Source organism: Mus caroli, unplaced genomic scaffold (genome assembly GCF_978045245.1).
Source record: "Mus caroli unplaced genomic scaffold, Mus_caroli_1 scaffold_6, whole genome shotgun sequence".
Classification (NCBI taxonomy): Eukaryota; Metazoa; Chordata; class Mammalia; order Rodentia; family Muridae; genus Mus; species Mus caroli.
In genome coordinates this window covers 72,646,378-72,665,684 of record NW_028227261.1, presented here as the reverse complement: position 1 = coordinate 72,665,684, position 19,307 = coordinate 72,646,378, and the positions used below count along the sequence as shown (strand labels likewise).

The 19,307-nt window shown below is 44.0% G+C and overlaps 1 protein-coding gene across 1 annotated transcript in view; it reads right to left on the bottom strand.

Annotated features, from left to right (window-relative positions):
• The window catches only part of Frem1 (FRAS1 related extracellular matrix 1), a 150,266-nt gene that overhangs the window by 30,480 nt on the left and 100,479 nt on the right, over positions 1-19,307 (bottom strand). Inside the window, exons 25-27 of the mRNA XM_021160224.3 lie at positions 10,991-11,402; positions 6,703-6,904; positions 5,578-5,722 (exon numbers count right to left, since the gene is read on the bottom strand). Of these exons, the coding sequence (XP_021015883.1) occupies positions 5,578-5,722; positions 6,703-6,904; positions 10,991-11,402 (759 nt within the window). The remainder of the gene's footprint in view (positions 1-5,577; positions 5,723-6,702; positions 6,905-10,990; positions 11,403-19,307) is intronic.

Here is a 19,307-nt window from a genome sequence, read left to right as displayed (position 1 = left end):
AGGGTACCCAGAAACTACCTGTTCACTCTGCTGTTTCCTGGGCATCGTTAGCATCTTTTCTACACCCTGAAAATAACGCTCACATGCTCTTCATAACCCCAGCTTACTCTGAACCCCTTTAACCATCTATTATTCTGACCTCGTTAGAGAGAAAGATGTTGAGAGAAGTGGTCATCAGCAAAACAGTCTTACCTCTTTTTCTGATCTTCTAATATGTGATTCCTTTCTTTTAAAAAAATATTATTTTATTTATTTATATTCCAAATGCTGTCCCCTTCCTCATTCCCCCTCCATGAATTCTTCACCCCATCCTGCCTCCCCTTTGCTTCTGAGAGAGTGCTCCCCCACCGGCCCACACACTCCCACTTCACCCTGCTAGCATCCCTCTTCCCTGGGGCATCAAGTTTCTACAGGATTAAGAGCATCCTCTCCCCCTGAGGCCAGACAAGGCAGTCCTCTGCTACATATGTAACGGGGCCACGGATCAGCTCATGTGTGCTCTAAAGCATGGTTTCTTAACTGGGCATGTATGCTATTCTCTGAGGCATATTGTAATTCTTAGCACTAGGCATGTCTGGAGACACTGTTGACTGTCACAAGCAGCAGAAGGGTGGTCCAGGCACTTGGTAGGTGGAGCCAGGAAGGGATGCTGCCTAGCAACAGTGCACAAGACATTAGCCTATGGCAAAGAGTTATGCTTTCCTACACTCCAAAAGTGTTGTCCACGGTGAGAGAGCTTGTTCTACAATTTTAAAAAATTGTGCGTTTGGTATTTTATTTTGTAGCTACGTGACTCATGTATACGAACAAATGGAAAGAAGCACTCTGGGTTAGAAGGTCAGTTTGGGATCTGGGACATCAATCTAGGTTAATAACAGTGCTTTACCCTCTCCGTGCCTCAGTTTCCTTAAAGTACACTAAGGGCAAGTCACACTTCAAAGGAGCTAATGAGCATCCAGGAGTGCCCATTAAGTGTGGCAAGCGTCTTAGTAACGGGTTTCAGAGAAGCTAGAATCGCGATTAGGTCATTACTCCTATAACCAGACGGTCACTTAAAATCGAGCAGCATCTGACTTCAAAAAGCTGAAATGCTAAAATATATTTTCCTAAGCATTCCAAGGTTTATCAATCCAGAGACGGAGCTATTAAGCCTGACAACCTCATACTTTGAACACCTGTGCTTCCCGGTTTTCATTTTCTCTTGATAATGGGGAGTGGTTAGCCAAGAGGCAGCGCAGAGAGTGGAACAAACACGCCCTTTGGAGTCAAGCACACCTTGCAAGCATTCATTAGTGTGGGAATGCGGTCAGTTCTTCCCGCTCTCTGGGCTTCTGCTTTCATTATCTTAAAATGAGGAGAATTACACTCACGTCAAATCATTAACATTAAAATTAGTTAATGTGTACAAAGCACCTGTACACAGTGGGTGCTTAATAAGTGCCATTTTCTCTCCCTTCTTCTGTGCTTTCCTTAGCTCGAGACTGGGGATAAGCGTGTTGACTCTGGGCTGGAGACAATGCTCAGGCATTAGCGAGCAAATGGCTTCAACCTCTCCCCTTACAAGGTGTTTCATAAAAGCAGTTTAAATGTTTAAAAGTTCGCCTGATAGAAATTCCTCTCCTTTTACATTTCTTTCAACTTTTCTCTTCTGAGGCCAAGACTGAGTAACAGAACAGCTGGGGCAGTTGTTTGAGAGGACAAGAATCAGTGATCAGAGAAAGCATTGGATGAGAAGGGCCAAGGGGATAAGTTTTATTTTGAAGTTAATTCTCTCTCTGTCTCTCTCTCTCTGTCTCTCTCTCTCTCTCACACACACACACACACACACACGCACACGCACACGCACACAAGGAAGTCCACATGAACCATTTACTAAGAACATTACATTGGTGTACATTGGTTCCATTCTCTGGTCTACAGGGATGCTCTCAGTGAGTGCTATGGGCCCTGTGTGCCTTGCTTGGGCTCCGTAGATCATTTGGACAGTCGAGCTGAGCCAGCAAGCAGAACAAACTTGTGAATGAGTAGCGCCAAGGCCAGAGCCAGGAAGAGCTATGCTATGCTCTCTGAGATCTGGACGTCAGGGTTCACATTCGGAGGCCACTCTTCCCCTGGCACAGAGATAGTTACCTCAGTGTTTGGAGTCTAATTTCCTTATTATCTTTGGAGGATTGTGTTTTTAAGCACCTAGCATGTGGCCTAGAATTTAGGCACTTAGCCAAATCTAAATCTTGAGGCAAGCATCCATGGATTTCAGTGTTATAAAATAAATTCTATTTATGGCAGTGTCTTCTGAATGCATTCGGTGACAGATTGTTACCTGCACTAACATGGAGGGCGGGGGTAGGGGACTCTGTGGCCTGTTAAGGTGAGGTGAGCTACTTAATGAGCCCTCTCACAGAGTCTCCATAACAAGATCAGCTTGATGGATTTTGATATACTTAAACACACTCACCAACTAGCCAGCTGCCGGTAACTTGATTAATCTCACCCAGACCAAACTTTCCTATGTTTGATGAAATAGACCATCTATCAATCCCTCAGAACTAAGAATACACAGAAAGCACAAAAAGAAAGCACACTGTTTAGCTTACTGTGAATAACCACATGGATTGTTTGCTTGGTGAATAACCCTAAAATCAATATCTAATTACAGATAGGCTTTCATCTACCAAATGGTTCAGGATACTTCTTCAAACGGTCAATTGAATTAACATAGATACTCAGGGGAATTACCACTAGTAGTAAGGACCCCAAGGTGCTTCTATTTGTGGGACCTCATGTGTTTATCTAAAGTAACTATAATAGTTTCCCATTGTACATATCAGAAAGCTGTTGTGAGCAATCACTAAGTGCAGGCCTGTTCAACTCCAGATCCAAGGATAATTATCCACACTATATCCCTGGGGAAGGAGATATGGAGACCACACGAACGTTGACAGTTGCTTTTCATGATTTCACACACACACAAAAACGGGTAAACCTTAAAGTTCTTCATGGGAAAATATGCCTCTTTCTTGCAGCTTGGATGGCCAATACCTACTGGGAAAGAAAGGCTTAGCTAGCATTAAGGAAGGATGAAGGGGGCAGAGCAGGGTGGCAGGTCACATGGGCTAATAAGGGCCAAGTCCCAGCTACCATACTAACCAGCTACATGCGTGTGTAAGCCTCCTCCAGCTCTGTGCCTCTGTTTCCTTGCCTGCAAGTTCTAAATTATGACGGTTTTAGTGAATAAATAAATAACATTAAGTAGAGCTAAAAATCATGAAATTCTAAATGCCTATGGTTCATATTGTGTGTGTAAATAGGCTCTGACTGGCTGTTTTTTGACGACAAAACACTATTTAGAATTTTGTTTATTTTTTTTATAAAAGCCTCCCTCTCCTGTCTCCATAGTATGCGGGCACGTGCATGTGCATGTGCATGTGTGTGTGTGTGTTCAGAAGACAGCTCTTAAGAGTTGGATGGGGGGGTGGGGATTTAGCTCAGTGGTAGTGCACTTGCCTAGCAAGCGCAAGGCTCTGGGTTCGATCCTCAGCTCTGGAAAAAAAATTTTAAATTAAAAAAAAAATAAAAAAGAGTTGGATACGGAAGTAAACTCAGGTGATCGGGGCTAAACCTGCACCCCCCTTTGTTTGTTATCAGAAAAATGTGTGTTTAGTTTCAGGAAAGAAAACCAAAACAAAATCCCTGTCTGCTTGGGCACAACTATTCCACTCAAATACCGAGACAACGCAGAGCAATGTTTACTTCCATGAACCTGCTCAAAAGGAAGTAACAGACAGGATGCTGGGCCCAAATCTGAGTTATTTTTGAATTATCTGTCCTCGGCCATCTTTCTTCATGGATTTGAGCCATCTCCAGATGATAGGGTCATCTCCAGCATGAGCCTATGGAAAGAGATCTCTGTACAAAGGTGCCTATGCCGATCTCAACCAGCCTCCTCAGAAGCCATAGTGCTGTTAACCACGTGATAACCACTCGACTGTGACTAACAACAAGGCGTGTAAAGGGTGCGAGTGTGGCGAAAGCTAGTACCATTGCTGGGGATAAATTCTGTCACTCACACCGTGCTGGCTGGCATGTGGAGGGCAGAGCTGAGCAACACTGCATTTCAGTAGAACCATTTTTAAACGACTATAAGGCTGAGTGAAGTCAATTTGTTAACATTTTTAGAATGTAGTCAACTATTTTTCTTGAAAATAAAGTCTTGTCTTTTCTTCCTTCCTTTCTTTTTTTTTTTTTTTCTCTTAAGGCAAGTTATTGCTATCCAATCTTTAGCCTGTGATCTCCAGGAATCAGTTCCCTTAGGCAGAGGCAGTTTAATGGGTGTTTATAGCTTCAGGATTTTAAGTGCAGATACCTGGTTTTCCTTGTTCGTACCTGATCCCTAACACCCAGTGCTGTGCGCCTGGCATATGGTAGCCACGGGACCAACATCGTCTGTGGGGTTATTTAATAAACCAGGCTGAGGGACTGCACTTGAACAGGCAAGGGAAGCAGCGTCAGAACCCATTTCTGAGACAGGATGTCTGGGTTTGCTAGCAATGGCTGTAGCACCCTCTGGTGGCGAGTAGTGAAACTACACTACAGAATGAGGAAACGGAAAATCCAGCCCTGAGAACATTTTCTCAGAGTTTCTCTTCCCGTCCACAATTCGACATAGAGGGAGCATAGTAGGGCTGTGCTCGTTTATGCTATTATTTATGTCTTGGATATGGTGAACACAAAATTTAAAACGAATTAAATTTTCTCTGAGGCGTCTGGGAAAGGCAGTAAATAACGAAAACGAATGCAGCAGGAGAAATGGACGGATGGACCTCATTGTGACCATCTGTCAGCCAGTAAATTATTCAAGGTCTATATCCAGAAGCATCTGGGAAGGAGGCACAGTCACTGAAATTATCCTGCTCTGTTAATCTTGTTAATATCGCAGATTTGTTCTTGTTACGGTCACTATCCTACATCATATATATTTGTGTTTATAAATATCACTTAATATTCCCTCGAGTCTATTTTTGTTTATACTATCTTCTTCTTGCCTATAAGGCTTGTTAACTTACAGAGGCAAGTGTTTTCTTTCTTTTTTGTAAGGAAGAATATATTTGGCTGCTTCTTTCTACTTCATCCCACCCCCACCTCCGTCCCCACCCACCCATGGCTCAGAAGACAGTCGTGACTAACACAGTCCTAGAGTGACCTCTGGCTGCAGTACGAACACACACAGGCTTTGAGCTCAGTCCTGAAAGGCCTCCAACAGTCACTTCCCAGGGTGTGAAAGGCGATGCATTTACAACTGTGATAAAAAGGGTGCTGTTTGCTTAGCCTTTTAGTGCCTTTATAATCTGGAAACTACTGGTTTCTCCATCATCTAGAAATGATACAACAGAAATCCCCTCTCCAAAATAAATTGTATGAGCCTATGAAATAGTCCATCAATTTACCCTATTAATTGTAAAGATCTACCCTGTAAACATTTACCCTATAAATAGTGAAAGACCTGGTTTGGAAAAGATCATTTCACGTTCTTAATCGGATAAACGTGACGTGCAGAGCCAGTGAATAATGGAAAGTTACCTCTGGGGAGTGGCAGTGTTCCCTGTGGGGTCCATGGCCTGAAATTCCAGGATATCGGAAGTCACTTGCAAAGAAGGGTTTATGATGTAAAGGATGGTCTTACGGCTTAAGTCCTTCTGGCTAAATCGCTCATGGATGAATTCACCTACAAGCAAGAAATAGATGGACCTCTCATGGGTAATCAAATCAAACATCACTTGAGAATTGATAAAACCACACAGCTGTTTTGTTTGATACAGATTTAAGGAATAGAGTGCCGGGCTGGGGGTTCTATTCAGGCGGCAGTACTTGCCTAGCACGCATAGAACACACCCAAAACCCTGTATGGAGGCATACACCGGGAATGCTAACACTTGAAATAAAGAGAAAGGATGATCCGAAGTTAAAGGCTGTGTTCAACTACATATCAAATTTGAGGCCAGCCGCTACCTGAGACCTTGTTTTAAAGAAAAAAAAAAAGCCAAAGTCCATTTAAAGAAAATTAGCATTATTGCACCTATGCTCAGATTCAAACGAGATGGACTCAAATCCTCTTTAAGTTTGCTTTGTTTTGGAGATACTTGCCTTACAATACTTAAACTAAAGAGAAAGGGAACGGAGAGTTGATAAAACCTGTCGCCTCTGCCATCCTGTTTAATGAGTTGTTGTGATCATCGCCTTCCTGAAGCAGAGCTAATATAAAATTTAGCAAAGCTATTAGGGGAAAGACCATATTTTTTAAAAAGAAGATGATAAAATTGGGGACTCGTACTAGGAGAAAGAAATTAGTCTCTAGTATCAGTCTCACCCTGGCACTGTGTTCTGAATAAAACACAACATGAAAATAAAACAAAATGACAACGAATCAGTGAAGAGTTCAGTGAAGAGTTCAGCTAGTGTGTGTCAGGAACTGTTTCTCCCGATGAAGAGGAATTTAGAAGATTCAGCTTCAAACCCCTATTAGCAACAATATTGATTTATAAACTGAGTCTATCCGCAAGCCCTAGGGAGCACTCACCAAACAGGCCTACCTACACTTACCTGAGTTTCTCTTTAGCTCTGCCAGCAACTAGTAGTTTAAAATGAGGACTTACAAGGATTGAGATGGAAAGCACCCCCCGCCCTCCCCCAAAAGACGGAAAGTACCTGTTGTTGTGTTCTCCAGACGTCCGTACAATGGGCCTCGTAAAATCTTAAACATGATCTGGTCATCCTCCGTGTCAGGGTCTGATGCCTTCAGCACATGGGAAGTGATATAAATCCCATAGCAGCCATTTTTCAAGAGTCCCACTTGAGTAGGGGAGTGCAAGTGTGTGATGTGGGGCGCTGCCTTGTCCAGCTGATCCACCTGAAATCACCAACATAACATTACACAAGGACTTCTCTCCCTATGCTACACAGGGCTTTCCTGGTTCAACAATGGTGAACTCCTCAACCCACAGATCACTTGGAGTCCTTATCTGTTGATTTCTGCCGAAGCCTGTCTTGTTCACCCTATCCTAACAAATACAGAGACAGGGCCAAGACTTCCTTTCCATCACAAACCTCCACCCAGCTTTATCATGTCCCCTGTCGGACTTTCCTTACAATATTAGCTTTATGAAGGGACATACCACACCTTCCCACCCAGTGCCCATTCTTGCACACGGCACTATGCATGAACCATGACAGAAGCACAAGGAAAACACTAAAAATGACCCCAAAATTACACGGCAAATTTAACGTCAGCACCACGGAAAGATTTGCTGTGTTTAATGAACTACATAAACAGAATCCTAGGTTTTTACAAATGCCAAAGACCTTTCCCACATGCCTTTGCCCAAATGCCAAAAGTGTTGAGTAGAAAAGCTGAAATAGTTCACTATAAAAATTATGCAAGTGATTATCTTTAGTCTGTATATTGTCCACTAAGGCTGAAGACCACCGGACTCAATAAGTGGACTAGATACTTAAGGGTGGTGGATTGGGTAAGGCTATGGCAGAGATGATATCCCTGGGGCAAGCTGGCTAGCCAGATTAGCTGAACTAGCTAGCTCCGTGTTCAACAAGGGAGCCCTTGCCATTGGAAAATAGAGTAATCAAGGAAGACACTCAAAGTCACCCTCTAGCCACCAGATGGACATACATACACACATGAGCACACAAACATGCTTCCACATTTGTAAATAAGCATGCACACACACCCCACACGCATATGCAAGCAAAAAAAAGCGTGTTTATGTTTTCTGGATTTGTTGTAGATGACTATAAAAGCATTTTAACGAATTCAGATCTGAAAATTGTATGCTGGGACTTTCAGCACTTCAAGGCTGGTGGAATTCGGGCTGTGAATTTCGTGATGATCTCCTGGGAAGAGAAGCTCCCATAGTCACGGTGGCATGAAAGAGGAAAAATGAAACATACTAACCCATATTAGGATCCTCCCAAACCCAGATGGCTGAAGGTGGGGTTGTGGCTTTTATTTTGTTGTTATGTTTATAAACCCAAGAGTTACATAGGTAATAAAGATTTGTTGTGGTCAATGTTTTTAAAAATGCCTTGCTACACAAACGCTGGGCACTTTGGTTCCCCTGGCCATACCGACTTGTTCATATATATTAAACATTTTGCATCATCAAAAGCAGGTCTTTGACTTGGTAGACCAGAAGGCTTTGAAACATTACAGGGAAGACATTTTATTTTTAAGGAAGGCTCTGTGTATCTTATGATAACTTAAGGTATATTTAGTAAAAATCCTCCCAGACATGTCAGTCCCCACAGAGAGTAATGGCAGGTCCTTTTGTCTCCATACACTCCTTGTCCCTGTCACAGGAGGACTATAGATTGTGACAGTCTTGAGCATGTGTGGTTTCCCACAGAATGAAGGTCATGTGTGCCTGCTGCTATTAGCCAACCACACCATATCTGTCTGTCTGTCTGTCTATCTATCTATCTATCTATCTATCCATCTGTCTATCTATTATTTTTAATTCTTCCATCCAGCAGCTTTTCCCTTGCTTACTCATGGTTACTCTTAGAACCACACAGAACCTGTTGGTCCATGCTTGAGTTACTTATCTGTCAGTGTATCATTTGGTGGCAGTCAGTAAGTACTGCATTGTCTTCACAAAACAACTCTTGGAAGCCAGACACTGGGCATGTCTTCTCTTCTCCATTGCTGGCAGGGCCAGCTGCTTCATAAAACCCTCCTTGTCCTCTCTGCTCTGAGGGACCAGGGGTCAAGGAAATTTGAAGACAAAAAGCATATGCTTTCCCTGTAAGTGTTTAACACAAGGTTTGTTTTGTTTGTTTGTTTGCACAAGGGACATCTTACATTTGTGATGAAAAATAAGTTTTACCAAACCCAACAGAGAGCTGCCACGACTTCAGGCAGGGAGCAAACTCTTAGACTAGCTTTACAGTTAGAGGAACGCTCTGGTGGAGAGATCGGTTTTAGTTCTAGCACATTCTCCCTACTCCCCCATTTCCATCTCTGGAGTACAGAAAGCAGTTGTGTCTGCATATAGAATTTGTAACTCTTCAAAACTTTCAGGAAACAAATCCAGAAAAACATTTTTCAGTAGACATTGTAGTGCCTGTGTATTGATGACATCAACACCATCTCCCCAAGTATCTACAGTCTTCATAGTGCCAAAGACTCATCCACACCCAGAGACCCTGAAGATTAATTCTGTGACAAGCCTTCTAGGCCATAGGCCTGGATTGACTGGGTAATGTAGACTGAGTGAGAATTATCCATTGCCAGTCCAAAGAGAGAAGACTGAGATTCTCCCAAGGAAGTAAGAACTTTGTCTCTCTACCCTTTTTAGATCCAAGGCCACCATATCACCTTGACTGCCAGTTTTAGTCTACTGGCCTGCTTGCACAATACATCTTGAGCATAAGGCAATTCCTAAATCAACTTGTGCCTGTGTGCCTCTCTGTCATTCAGACACACACTTTGTCCCTCACATCCTATTGATCTGTGTTGTGTATCTACACAGATATATGGATACTGTACACAGAGGCTAAAAAACAAGGAGAAAATAGTATCCCACTAGTCAGAGAGTGCCCTGAAGTAAAGACAAAATCCCATCTTTGTTGCTGTTGGTTGAAGTGTGTGGAGCAGCGTGAACCCCATCCAAGAAGAGGACGTGTAAGAGTTTTGAGAGCCAGAACATACTTGATGTGTTTTGACTAAAAGACGAAAAACACTCTGCCCTCCAAGAATTGTTGAGAGTACAAATGTGGCCGTATGGAGCCATAGGAGGGACACAGAATTTGGAATCAAACAGACTTGACGTCTTTGATCAAATTATTTAACTTCTGATACTCAGCTTCTTCGTGTATAGAAATGTAGACAATAAAACCTAGCACATAAAATGTTTGTGAGAATCAAATGAGATTTATGCAAAGTAGCTCTGCTCTTTAGATAACCATTTTAAAAGCATGCAGAGCATGGAAGAGCCAGAGGATGGGGAGATGGACTGTAAAAACGACATGTAGATATGACAAGGCCACAGCACTCACGGATGCTGGTCAGCTGATGACTTGCACAAGACTGGGTCCACCCACATTTCATCATGGGTATGGGAGGGACCACAAAGCTGCACCACTGCTCCCTGAAGTCCTATTGGCGGCTAATGGTTGCTGGAGGAGAGAGCAATGTTTTCTTTAGTGGTGTCGCTGTTGAGATGTTCCTCATGCTCCAGCAAATAATCTACCCACGCTCATGGGAGCAACACTAATCAAACTCAGTGGGTCACACGCACTCGCACGCGCACACACACACACACACACACACACACACACACACACAAGATGTTGGAGAATCGTTTCAGTGGGGAGGGGAGGGGGGTGAATGGGAGAATGGGAAAATGAGAATGATATAGGTCCATGGAACTATCTAAGAATTAAAAGTGAGAAAAGGGTGTTTGTAGCTGCTGCTACTGTTATCGCCATCATCAGCTCCTGGGGGATACTGATGGATCCTTGTAAGTTTCTATACTTACAATGCCAGTAAACGACCTGCCTGACTAAGCAGAATCCTAAAGGCATGATTATAATTTCAAAAGTCTAATACATACCTCAAATACGTTTCAGGCAATGTGTGGGTGCCTTGGATAACCTAATCTTATTTTATTGCCACCACATTCTGCAGGCATGCTTTTCAAATATGAGGAGGCTTGGTAGTTTGAATGGGATAGGCCCCATAGCTCATGTATTGGAACACTTAGACCCCAGTTGGTGAACTGCTTAGGAAAGATTAGATGGTGTGTGCTTGTTGGCACTGTGGGCTTTGAGGTTTCAAACGTCTATGCCAGACCCTGTCTTACTCTCTCAGCCATGGGCTTGTGGGTCAGGATGTAAGCTCTCAGCTACTGCTTCAGGATATGCCTGCCAGCTACCATGCTTTCCACCATGAGGGCACAAACTTCGTGCCTGCCATACTTGCCTGAATTGTGAAGCGAACAGGCTCTTTCTGAACTTTCCCATCCACAACAAAGCCTTGGTTCTTCCTGTCTGCAGCTAGAAAAGTAAAGCTGTCCTCCCGGGCGCCGCCTCCTGAGTGCTGGTAGGCCACGCCCCCGCTGTCCACATCTCGCTGGGTGAAGTTGTGTTGGAGTGCTTTCCCTCTCAGGTAGAGGTACCCGTGGCTTGGGAGCTGAGTCAGAAAGAAGGTCAGGTTCTCTGGAGGTGTGTCGGGGTCAGTCAGCTGAAGGTGATCAGCGGACAGGAGGCCCATGGCCCCTTCGGCTAGCCTCAGCCTTTTGTTCTTGGTCAGCACAGGCAAGGCGCTGTCCACAGTCTGCAGTGTGATCTCAAACACCCCACGCTGGGTCTGCAGTCCATTGCTGATGGTAAATCTGGCAAAGAGAGGCAAGGCAGCCTTCAGCATGGGCTCTTGTGTCCCCATCGACTGGAATGAAATGATAACACACACACACCTTTACTACAGGACACACCACATTGAGACTCAAAGGGAAAAGCAGGGAGGGGATTCCTGGGGAGCACCCTCTAGTTAGTAAACCAGTTGCTAAGCAACATACACATTGGTCATACTACATCCAAGAGTATTTTCCTAGCACCACTGGTGCCCCTCCTATGATGAAGCAGGCAAACTCCGTGTTCTTTAGCCCCAACCAAGAATTTCCTGTCGCTCTGGACCCATTGTACGAGTAGCTACTGTGTGCTCATATATTTTTAATATTGCAGTAATATTTTTTCATGGAATGTAGAAAGCAGAACTTTAAAGACCATGGTATGATGAGACACTGAATAGGATAATTTAGTCTAATTTGTATATTTTCATGCTTTTCTCACTACCGGGTATTGAACCCAGAGCTTTACACGTGCTAGTCTAGGGCTCTACCACTGTCCCAAACATCTTTTTTATTTCTGAAAAACAAAATTCTGTTTTTATCTGTCTCTCTGTCTCTGTGTCTCTCTGTCTCTGTCTCTCTGTCTCTGTCTCTCTGTCTCTGTCTCTGTCTCTCTGTCTCTGTCTCTCTGTGGAGGGGGGATTGTGAGTGTGTGTATGCATGCCACAGCACATGTGCAGAGTCACTGGACAATCTGCCTATCAGTGTCAGGTGTTACCTTCCACCTTATCTGAAACAAGTTCTGTTGTTTGCAGCTATAGATGACAGGCTAGCTGTACCCCCACCCCCCACCGCCAAGATTCCAGAGATTCTGTGTCGCCAGCTCCCATGTCACCCCAGGAATGCTGAGATTGCAGATGTGCACCACTGTGTCTGGCAGCAGTGTTTGTAAGAACATTGGTAACGTTTGTAAAAGGCAGATCACATTTAGGCATGTTATCTTATCTAGCTCACTCTCCTTTCTGGGACTTCTTATCATAAATTTGTAAGATGGTGAGAGGATAGGTGAGATGAATACAAGACGCCACCCAGCTCCGCGGTATTATGTGAGACTCTAACCTCTTAGGGTCTACATGTGTTTTTCTGCACCTGCTTCATTTGAGATATGTAGGTATTGATGATGGGCAAGGATCTTTCCCTGCTGAAAAGAGAAGTTTAGAAACCTAGTTGAGGGCATGAACAGGTAGATAAGAGTTAGTACTAGAACTCACATTATTTGTCTCTGCATCCTCTCTTCTTACAGACTTTTCAATCTATAGTTTATCCCCTCTACCCCCCTACACACACAAAAATCAAGAGTTGCAGTCCCTAAGTACCAATGTCCAACTTTGAAGAGAAAGTAGAAATGACCAAGTTTGGGGTCAGTAGACCTCTCTTACAATCTTTAGTATATGTTTTCCTTACGTCAAAAACTAGGGCTATTCCATTCACTGCAGGCAGTCACCCAGTAACACTGGTTTTTGATAACGATGCAACATTTTGTTTCCACTGCAAGTAAACTTAATGATATCATGAACTGTCCTAGTTAGCATTAACTGTCAACTTGGCAGAGCCTAAAATCACCTGAGAAGGGACTCTCCATCAATAGATTCTCTAAATCAGACTGGATTGTGAGCATGTTTGTTGGAGATTGGCTTGATTTTAAATTGATGTAGGAGAGTTTAGCCAACTATGGGCAACACCATTCCCTAAGCTATCCTCAGCTATATAATAAAGCCAGATAACCATGAGTCTGTCAGAGCAAGCCAGTAAAGTGAGTAGCATGCTTCAAGTTTCTGGTTGAGTTTCTGCCCTGATTTCCCTCAATCATGGAGTATAAATCAAATAAATCCTTTCTTCCCCTAACCTGCTTTAATCGTGGTGTTTGAAGGAAAAGGAGCATGTGAACTTATGTATGTAAATAAGAAACAATATTAGAACTCTGAAAAGTTAGAAGCTTACCACTATCAAATGAGATTGACAAATTTACCACAGAGCAAAGGGATGAATGTACTAAGAGCTACTCAGAGTTGGTCCTTAGCCGCTTCTCTCCACTCATGGGTGCCGGAATATATATGCAGGATGCAAACTCCACTGGAGCAAGAATATATGGAATATGTTTATATTGATGTAAAAATTTGCAATAGCATATTTTACTGGAATATAACATTAAATCACACAAAACCTTCTTTTAACTAGAGAAAGCCTGGTGTTTATTTTACAAATCTGGCATATTTGACCAGGAAATTCTTTATCCCCTGAATTGACTCTTGTGCTCCAGGATTTGAGAGGAGATGAGTTGCTTCTGACCAAGAAGGACCTGAAGACAGGCTGTGAAACCAGCCTTCCTGGGGCAAAGGACTCAGGGAAAAGCATATTTAACAGTCAAGGGAGATAGACTTGGCTGAGTGCAGATTTTGCTTTGAAGATTATGCTAAACGGTTTTGTTTGATGATTTCATACATGCTCAAATCTATTCCCTTCTCCTCTTTCTCCCCCAATTTTCCTACCATCTCTCTACTACTTTTCTCTCGTAACTTCTTGTGCTACTTTTTAAAAACTAGGTTCACTTAACGCTACCTTTATGTGCACAAGTGTGGGGCAATCTACTGAAGAATGGGAAGCTCCTTAGGTCCCATCCCTAATGGAAAGTGACTGTTTATACTTCAGCAGCCATCAGTGACTAATAGCTCCTTAGCTAGGCAAGGGACCCTCCCCACCCATGCTGCTATTACGGCTGGTTTGGTCTTAACGCATTCAGTCACAGCTGCTGTGAGTGCATCTCTGCAATGGCCCTGTCGTGTCTGGCAAATAATGTTTTCCTGCTGTCTTCCCACCACTGCTGGCTCTCACCATCTTTCTGCCCCATGCTGTGATGATGAGGCCTAAGCCATAGGGTGAGGGGGATGATATCAATATCCAGATATCACTCGGAATTGAGCACTCTATGGTCCTTTGTTTGCTACACATGGATCAGTTGTGGATCTGTAGGAATCACCGTTTACTAGGCTGGGTGGGGGTCTCTGATGAGGATTGAAAGACACACTCATTGGCTCTTCTGCCACTTCTTAAGTGAAATGGTTTCCTGTTTCCTAACAGATCCCATATAAAATGTGCTTTTTGAGGAAGTTTAAATCAGTTATCAGTAATAAGATGAGAACTTAGGGCACAATGTACTACTGTGTCCATTTAGTATTTTTTCCCTAGGGCCTATGACCCTGCTAGCCATGATTTTGGACTCCACTAATTGTCCTGAGCACTAATTCTATCTTATGAAGTGGGACTGAAATCCAACCGGAAAGCAGCTGGTTACTACCATGACATTAGTGCCACTGTTGTACCCATGGACAGATTTTTCCAGGCCAGGTGTTATTATAGCTCTCAAGTTCAGGGAAGCCTAAAGATTTTGAGGTTTTAATTAGCTAGCCACAAAGACTGTCTTCAAGGAAAATAACATGTGACACATAGAATAGCAGTTGATGTTCCCAACGTTAAAATAACTAAATGGAATAAAGTTTAAAATTTTCACATATCCCTAATCTAAGTTTGTAAACAATGTGATTTTTTTCCGGGAGCATTGGTATGCACAGTTTGAAGAAAGATACTGAATTGTTCTGGGAATTATATATCAAAAAAAATCAGCAATCATATTTTCTTTGATGTATAAGTTCTATACAAATTGGAAATTTTCTTTGGCTGAACATGAAGTATCATCAGATAATTTTGAGGAAAAAAACCAAGTGCACTAAAAGAGCTGTCTGTGTGTTCTTCAGACGTTGTGGACATCATCGAAGGTCAGTGGAGAAACACTCTGAGGGGCAGCACTTGGCTCTGACTCTCTGGCAAGGATCTTCACAGGACTGACTTCATTCTCCTCTTCCCTGTGATAGCAGCACAGGCTCCCCTCTTGTAGCTCTATCCAGTGACCCGAAGTGACACAAGAAAAAAGTGAGGCACTCGCGTGTGACACACACACACACACACACACACACCCCTCCAAGGCCAAGGCCTTTTCCCCCATTTACACCTCTGACATACGCTTCACAGTGTCCATCCTGCCCAAACCTCTTCTCAAATGAAGTGACTCTCTGTCCCCTACCACATCCCAGTATCAAATGTGCTTTCTGGGGGAGTTTAAATTAGTCATCAGGAACCCAACAGCCATGTAGGCTAAAAGGCATGCCATTTTATAATTTTCTTAAACTTTATTTCATGTGTACGTGTGTGTCCCTGTGGAGTGAGCACCCTTGTGTATGCAGGTACATGTGTGTGTTTGTGTGTGCATGTGTATGTGTGTGTACATGTGTGTAGGCCAGGGCTTGACATCAGGTGTCTTCCTTGATTGCTCTTATGGTTGTTTGCTTGTTTGTTGATGTGGTCTCTTACTGAATCTGGACCTCATGAATTCGGCAGCAGTGGGCAAAGAGTGAGCCCTAGGAATGTGCCTGTGTCTACCTCCCCGGTTCTGGGATTACAGATGTGTGCCACCACCCCTGCATGGCAAGCATTCTACCAACTAAGCTATCTCCTCACCCTCATGATCTGCATTTTTAATATTAGCCTTACTTGTAGAGTTAAAGAATTTGTGCCCCCATTAAAAGGCTGTCAAATATCAGCTAACAAGGAAGAAGAAATTAAAAGGAAGTAAGACAAATCAAGAGCTAGGCGATCCAGTGTGAGCCCAGGCGACTAGCTGGACGCTCCAAGGTGGCCATTTTTAATATCTGACCGGAGACTCAGTTCTAAAAAATGTCCTTTGAAGACAGGTCTTTCAAGCTCAGTGTCAGGGCCACACATGACCTCTTAGAGGACACTGAAATCATCTTCTGACCCATCCTGTCCTTCCCACACCCCTCCCCGCCTGATGCTGGGGAATCTGACCACCTGGGAAATAGGCAATGTGCCATGTGACAGATGGGAATGAGGGTGAGCAGGCCAGGGACCATGGAAGAGTAAGAAATGCATTTACTGAGGCCAGTGCTCCCAGCTGGGACACTGAAGCAGCTGTCTGCATTGACCTAAAGCTAATAAGTCAGGGGTGAAAAAAGATGTGATTTCTAAACATGACTGGATCAAATGCATCATCCCACTTTTGTGAGTAATGATGAAAGCTTCTCACTGGCAGAGAAGCCTCCACTAGGGTGAGAGACAGAGCGAATGGTTCTGCTTGGATTCCCATCAGAATAAAGCTAGCACAGTCACGAAACAAGGTCAGCAGAGCTCCTGCCTGCAAAATGCGAGCAGAGACTCACCCGTGTGCCTGCCTTCACAACCCTGCAAACATATTCTGAAAGTCAGTGGTGTCCACCCTGAGGTGAGGAGGGCGGCCATGCGGAGTATTAGCTCTGTTCGAAGGTCCATTTTGTTTGATTTCCCTTGTTACTCCCTCCTTCCATTCCCTCCCCCGCCCTGAAAAAAGATGCAGCCAGAATGACCAGCACTCTCAGAAAATTTGGGGGATGACTTCAGGTTTGTCTAGGGGTGTCTGCCTGGTCTGATTTTACCATTACCACAATGCTGTCAAGCTTTCTGCATTTCCTGGCAATAGAGTTGGCTGAAGAATCTACCATCTGTCATGGCATTTAAAAGATAAAAATGGAGTCATAAATAGTGCCAGCTCCTCAGGAAAAAAAAAAAGTCCAGCCGGCATGTCAAAATGGAGGACATTAACATGTTCTTTCAGAACCCAGCCGCCAGCAGCTGAAGTCAGCTTGCTAATCGCTCCATGTCATCTGTCCTAGAGTGGGCTGCCAAATCTCTCTTCCAGGCCAGCAGCACCAAACAATGCGGGGGAAATTTATGATTCACAAAATATTTTTGCAGAAGGTAAAATTCAACCATTAAACCCTATTTAATTAATGCTGCCACATCCTACATTAAAAAAGAGAAAGAGGGAAAATTCTCTACCATAGAATTCATCTCTTTTACCCAGCCAAATTCCTTGCCAAATTTAACAGCAAGCAACATAAATTTGGGTGATTAGATTGGTTGCATATATTTAATTTTTAAAACGCACCATGATCACACTTTCATTAAAACAGGCACTCAACTTTGGTTTAGAGCCACCTGACAAACAACACGGCAGCCCTTGATTGGGTGAGTGAAATGACAAGATTAAAATGTGGATCTCGGGCAGATGCGAGACTCTTCCATTATAAATATGTAAAACTGCTGGCCCCAGATCAGAATGACACATTGAAGGGCTTCCTTCGCACAAACAGAGTCTCCACTAATTTTTGCTAAGATAAAGGTGTAGTGCAAAGAATACTTCGTTTGTAATAAACTCTCAGTTCCCAAGGAAGTCCTGATGCACAGTTGTTATGTCAATTGGGCAATGCCTTTGTCTCTCAAATTTAGGATTCTGTGCACAAACTGGTAACAATCGCATCTCTCTCAAAATGGTGGCTAGAGGCTTGGAAGAAAGACATATAGAATGTCTGGTGCCCTGACCAAGGTGACCACGTGGATATTTGGACAACGGGAGCTTCCCCACAAACTTCTGCTGAAGAAACCCAGTATGCAAAACCAAACTGAAAACAGAATATCAAGAAACAAAATGAAGTGAAGGTCCAGTTAGTACGTTGAGGTGAGGACCCATGAGCCCCCTAGTTCCCTTTGTCTACAGGAGGGCCTGGCAGGGCTTCTGGAAATTTTCATGCAGGCTCAAGAAGACACTCAGAGCAGTGGATTAGGCCAGCTCACTGATGCTGGTCCTGAGGCATCTGTGATCAGATTCTTGGAGTGCCTTTCAAAAGACAGATTTCCAGCTGAGATTGGAGTTGCCAAAACTGGCATGAGATCCAAGAATTTGGGATATGTAATGCTCCCACATGTGGTGCTCCCACGTGTGGTATTCCCACGTGTGGTGCTCCCACGTGTGGTGCTCCCACATGTGGTGCTCCCATGTGTGGTGCTCCCATGTGTGGTGCTCCCATGTGTGGTGCTCCCACGTGTGATGCTCCCACGTGTAGTGTTCCCACGTGTGGTGCTCCCATGTGTGGTGCTCCCACGTGTGGTGCTCCCATGTGTGGTGCTCCCACGTGTGATGCTCCCATGTGTAGTGTTCCCACGTGTGGTGCTCCCATGTGTGGTGCTCCCACGTGTGATGCTCCCATGTGTAGTGTTCCCACGTGTGGTGCTCCCACGTGAGGTGCTCCCACGTGTGATGCTCCCATGTGTGGTGTTCCCACGTGTGGTGCTCCCACGTGAGGTGCTCCCACGTGTGATGCTCCCATGTGTGGTGTTCCCACGTGTGGTGCTCCTACGTGTGGTGCTCCCACGTGTGGTCCTCCCATACATAGTAAGGGATTTGGGTTTAGGTTTTCTGCCATCTCAGTATCTCACCTTCACTTGCCTACATCTGTTTAAATTCACTCACTGGCTTCTTCAGCCAGCTCACTGCAGTGTTCCTCCAGCAGCCATTACTGTCTGGAGCTGACAGACCTGTGGGCATTAACTAGAGAAACAGGAATGGAGAGATGCAAAAGGCCCCAGAAATGGGTATAAAATCAAACACCCTCCTTCTGATAAACATGTGTTAGACTAAGGAGCACCCGTTTCCTTAGCAAACAGGAAAGAGTAAGCACTGCTCCTGTCTGAATGCCCTTACCCCTCCATGATCACGCTTGCTATGCAAAGACTGAAGGTGAGACGGCAGCCAAGGAAAGAGTGTCACACCGAGGGCAACACCAGGGTAAGAACAACTCCGTTCTCCCTACGTGCCCAATGCTGTGTGCATGCCACATGCCTAACTTGTTTGAAGCTCCCGATGGCCCTAACTGGCAAATACAATGAGCACTCTCCAGTCCCATAGAAGGACCAGTAATACAAGTGGCCGTGTAACTTGATGACATTTATGGCGCAGTGAATCACAAAGGCAATATATGACCCTGAACCTGTGTTTTCACCATG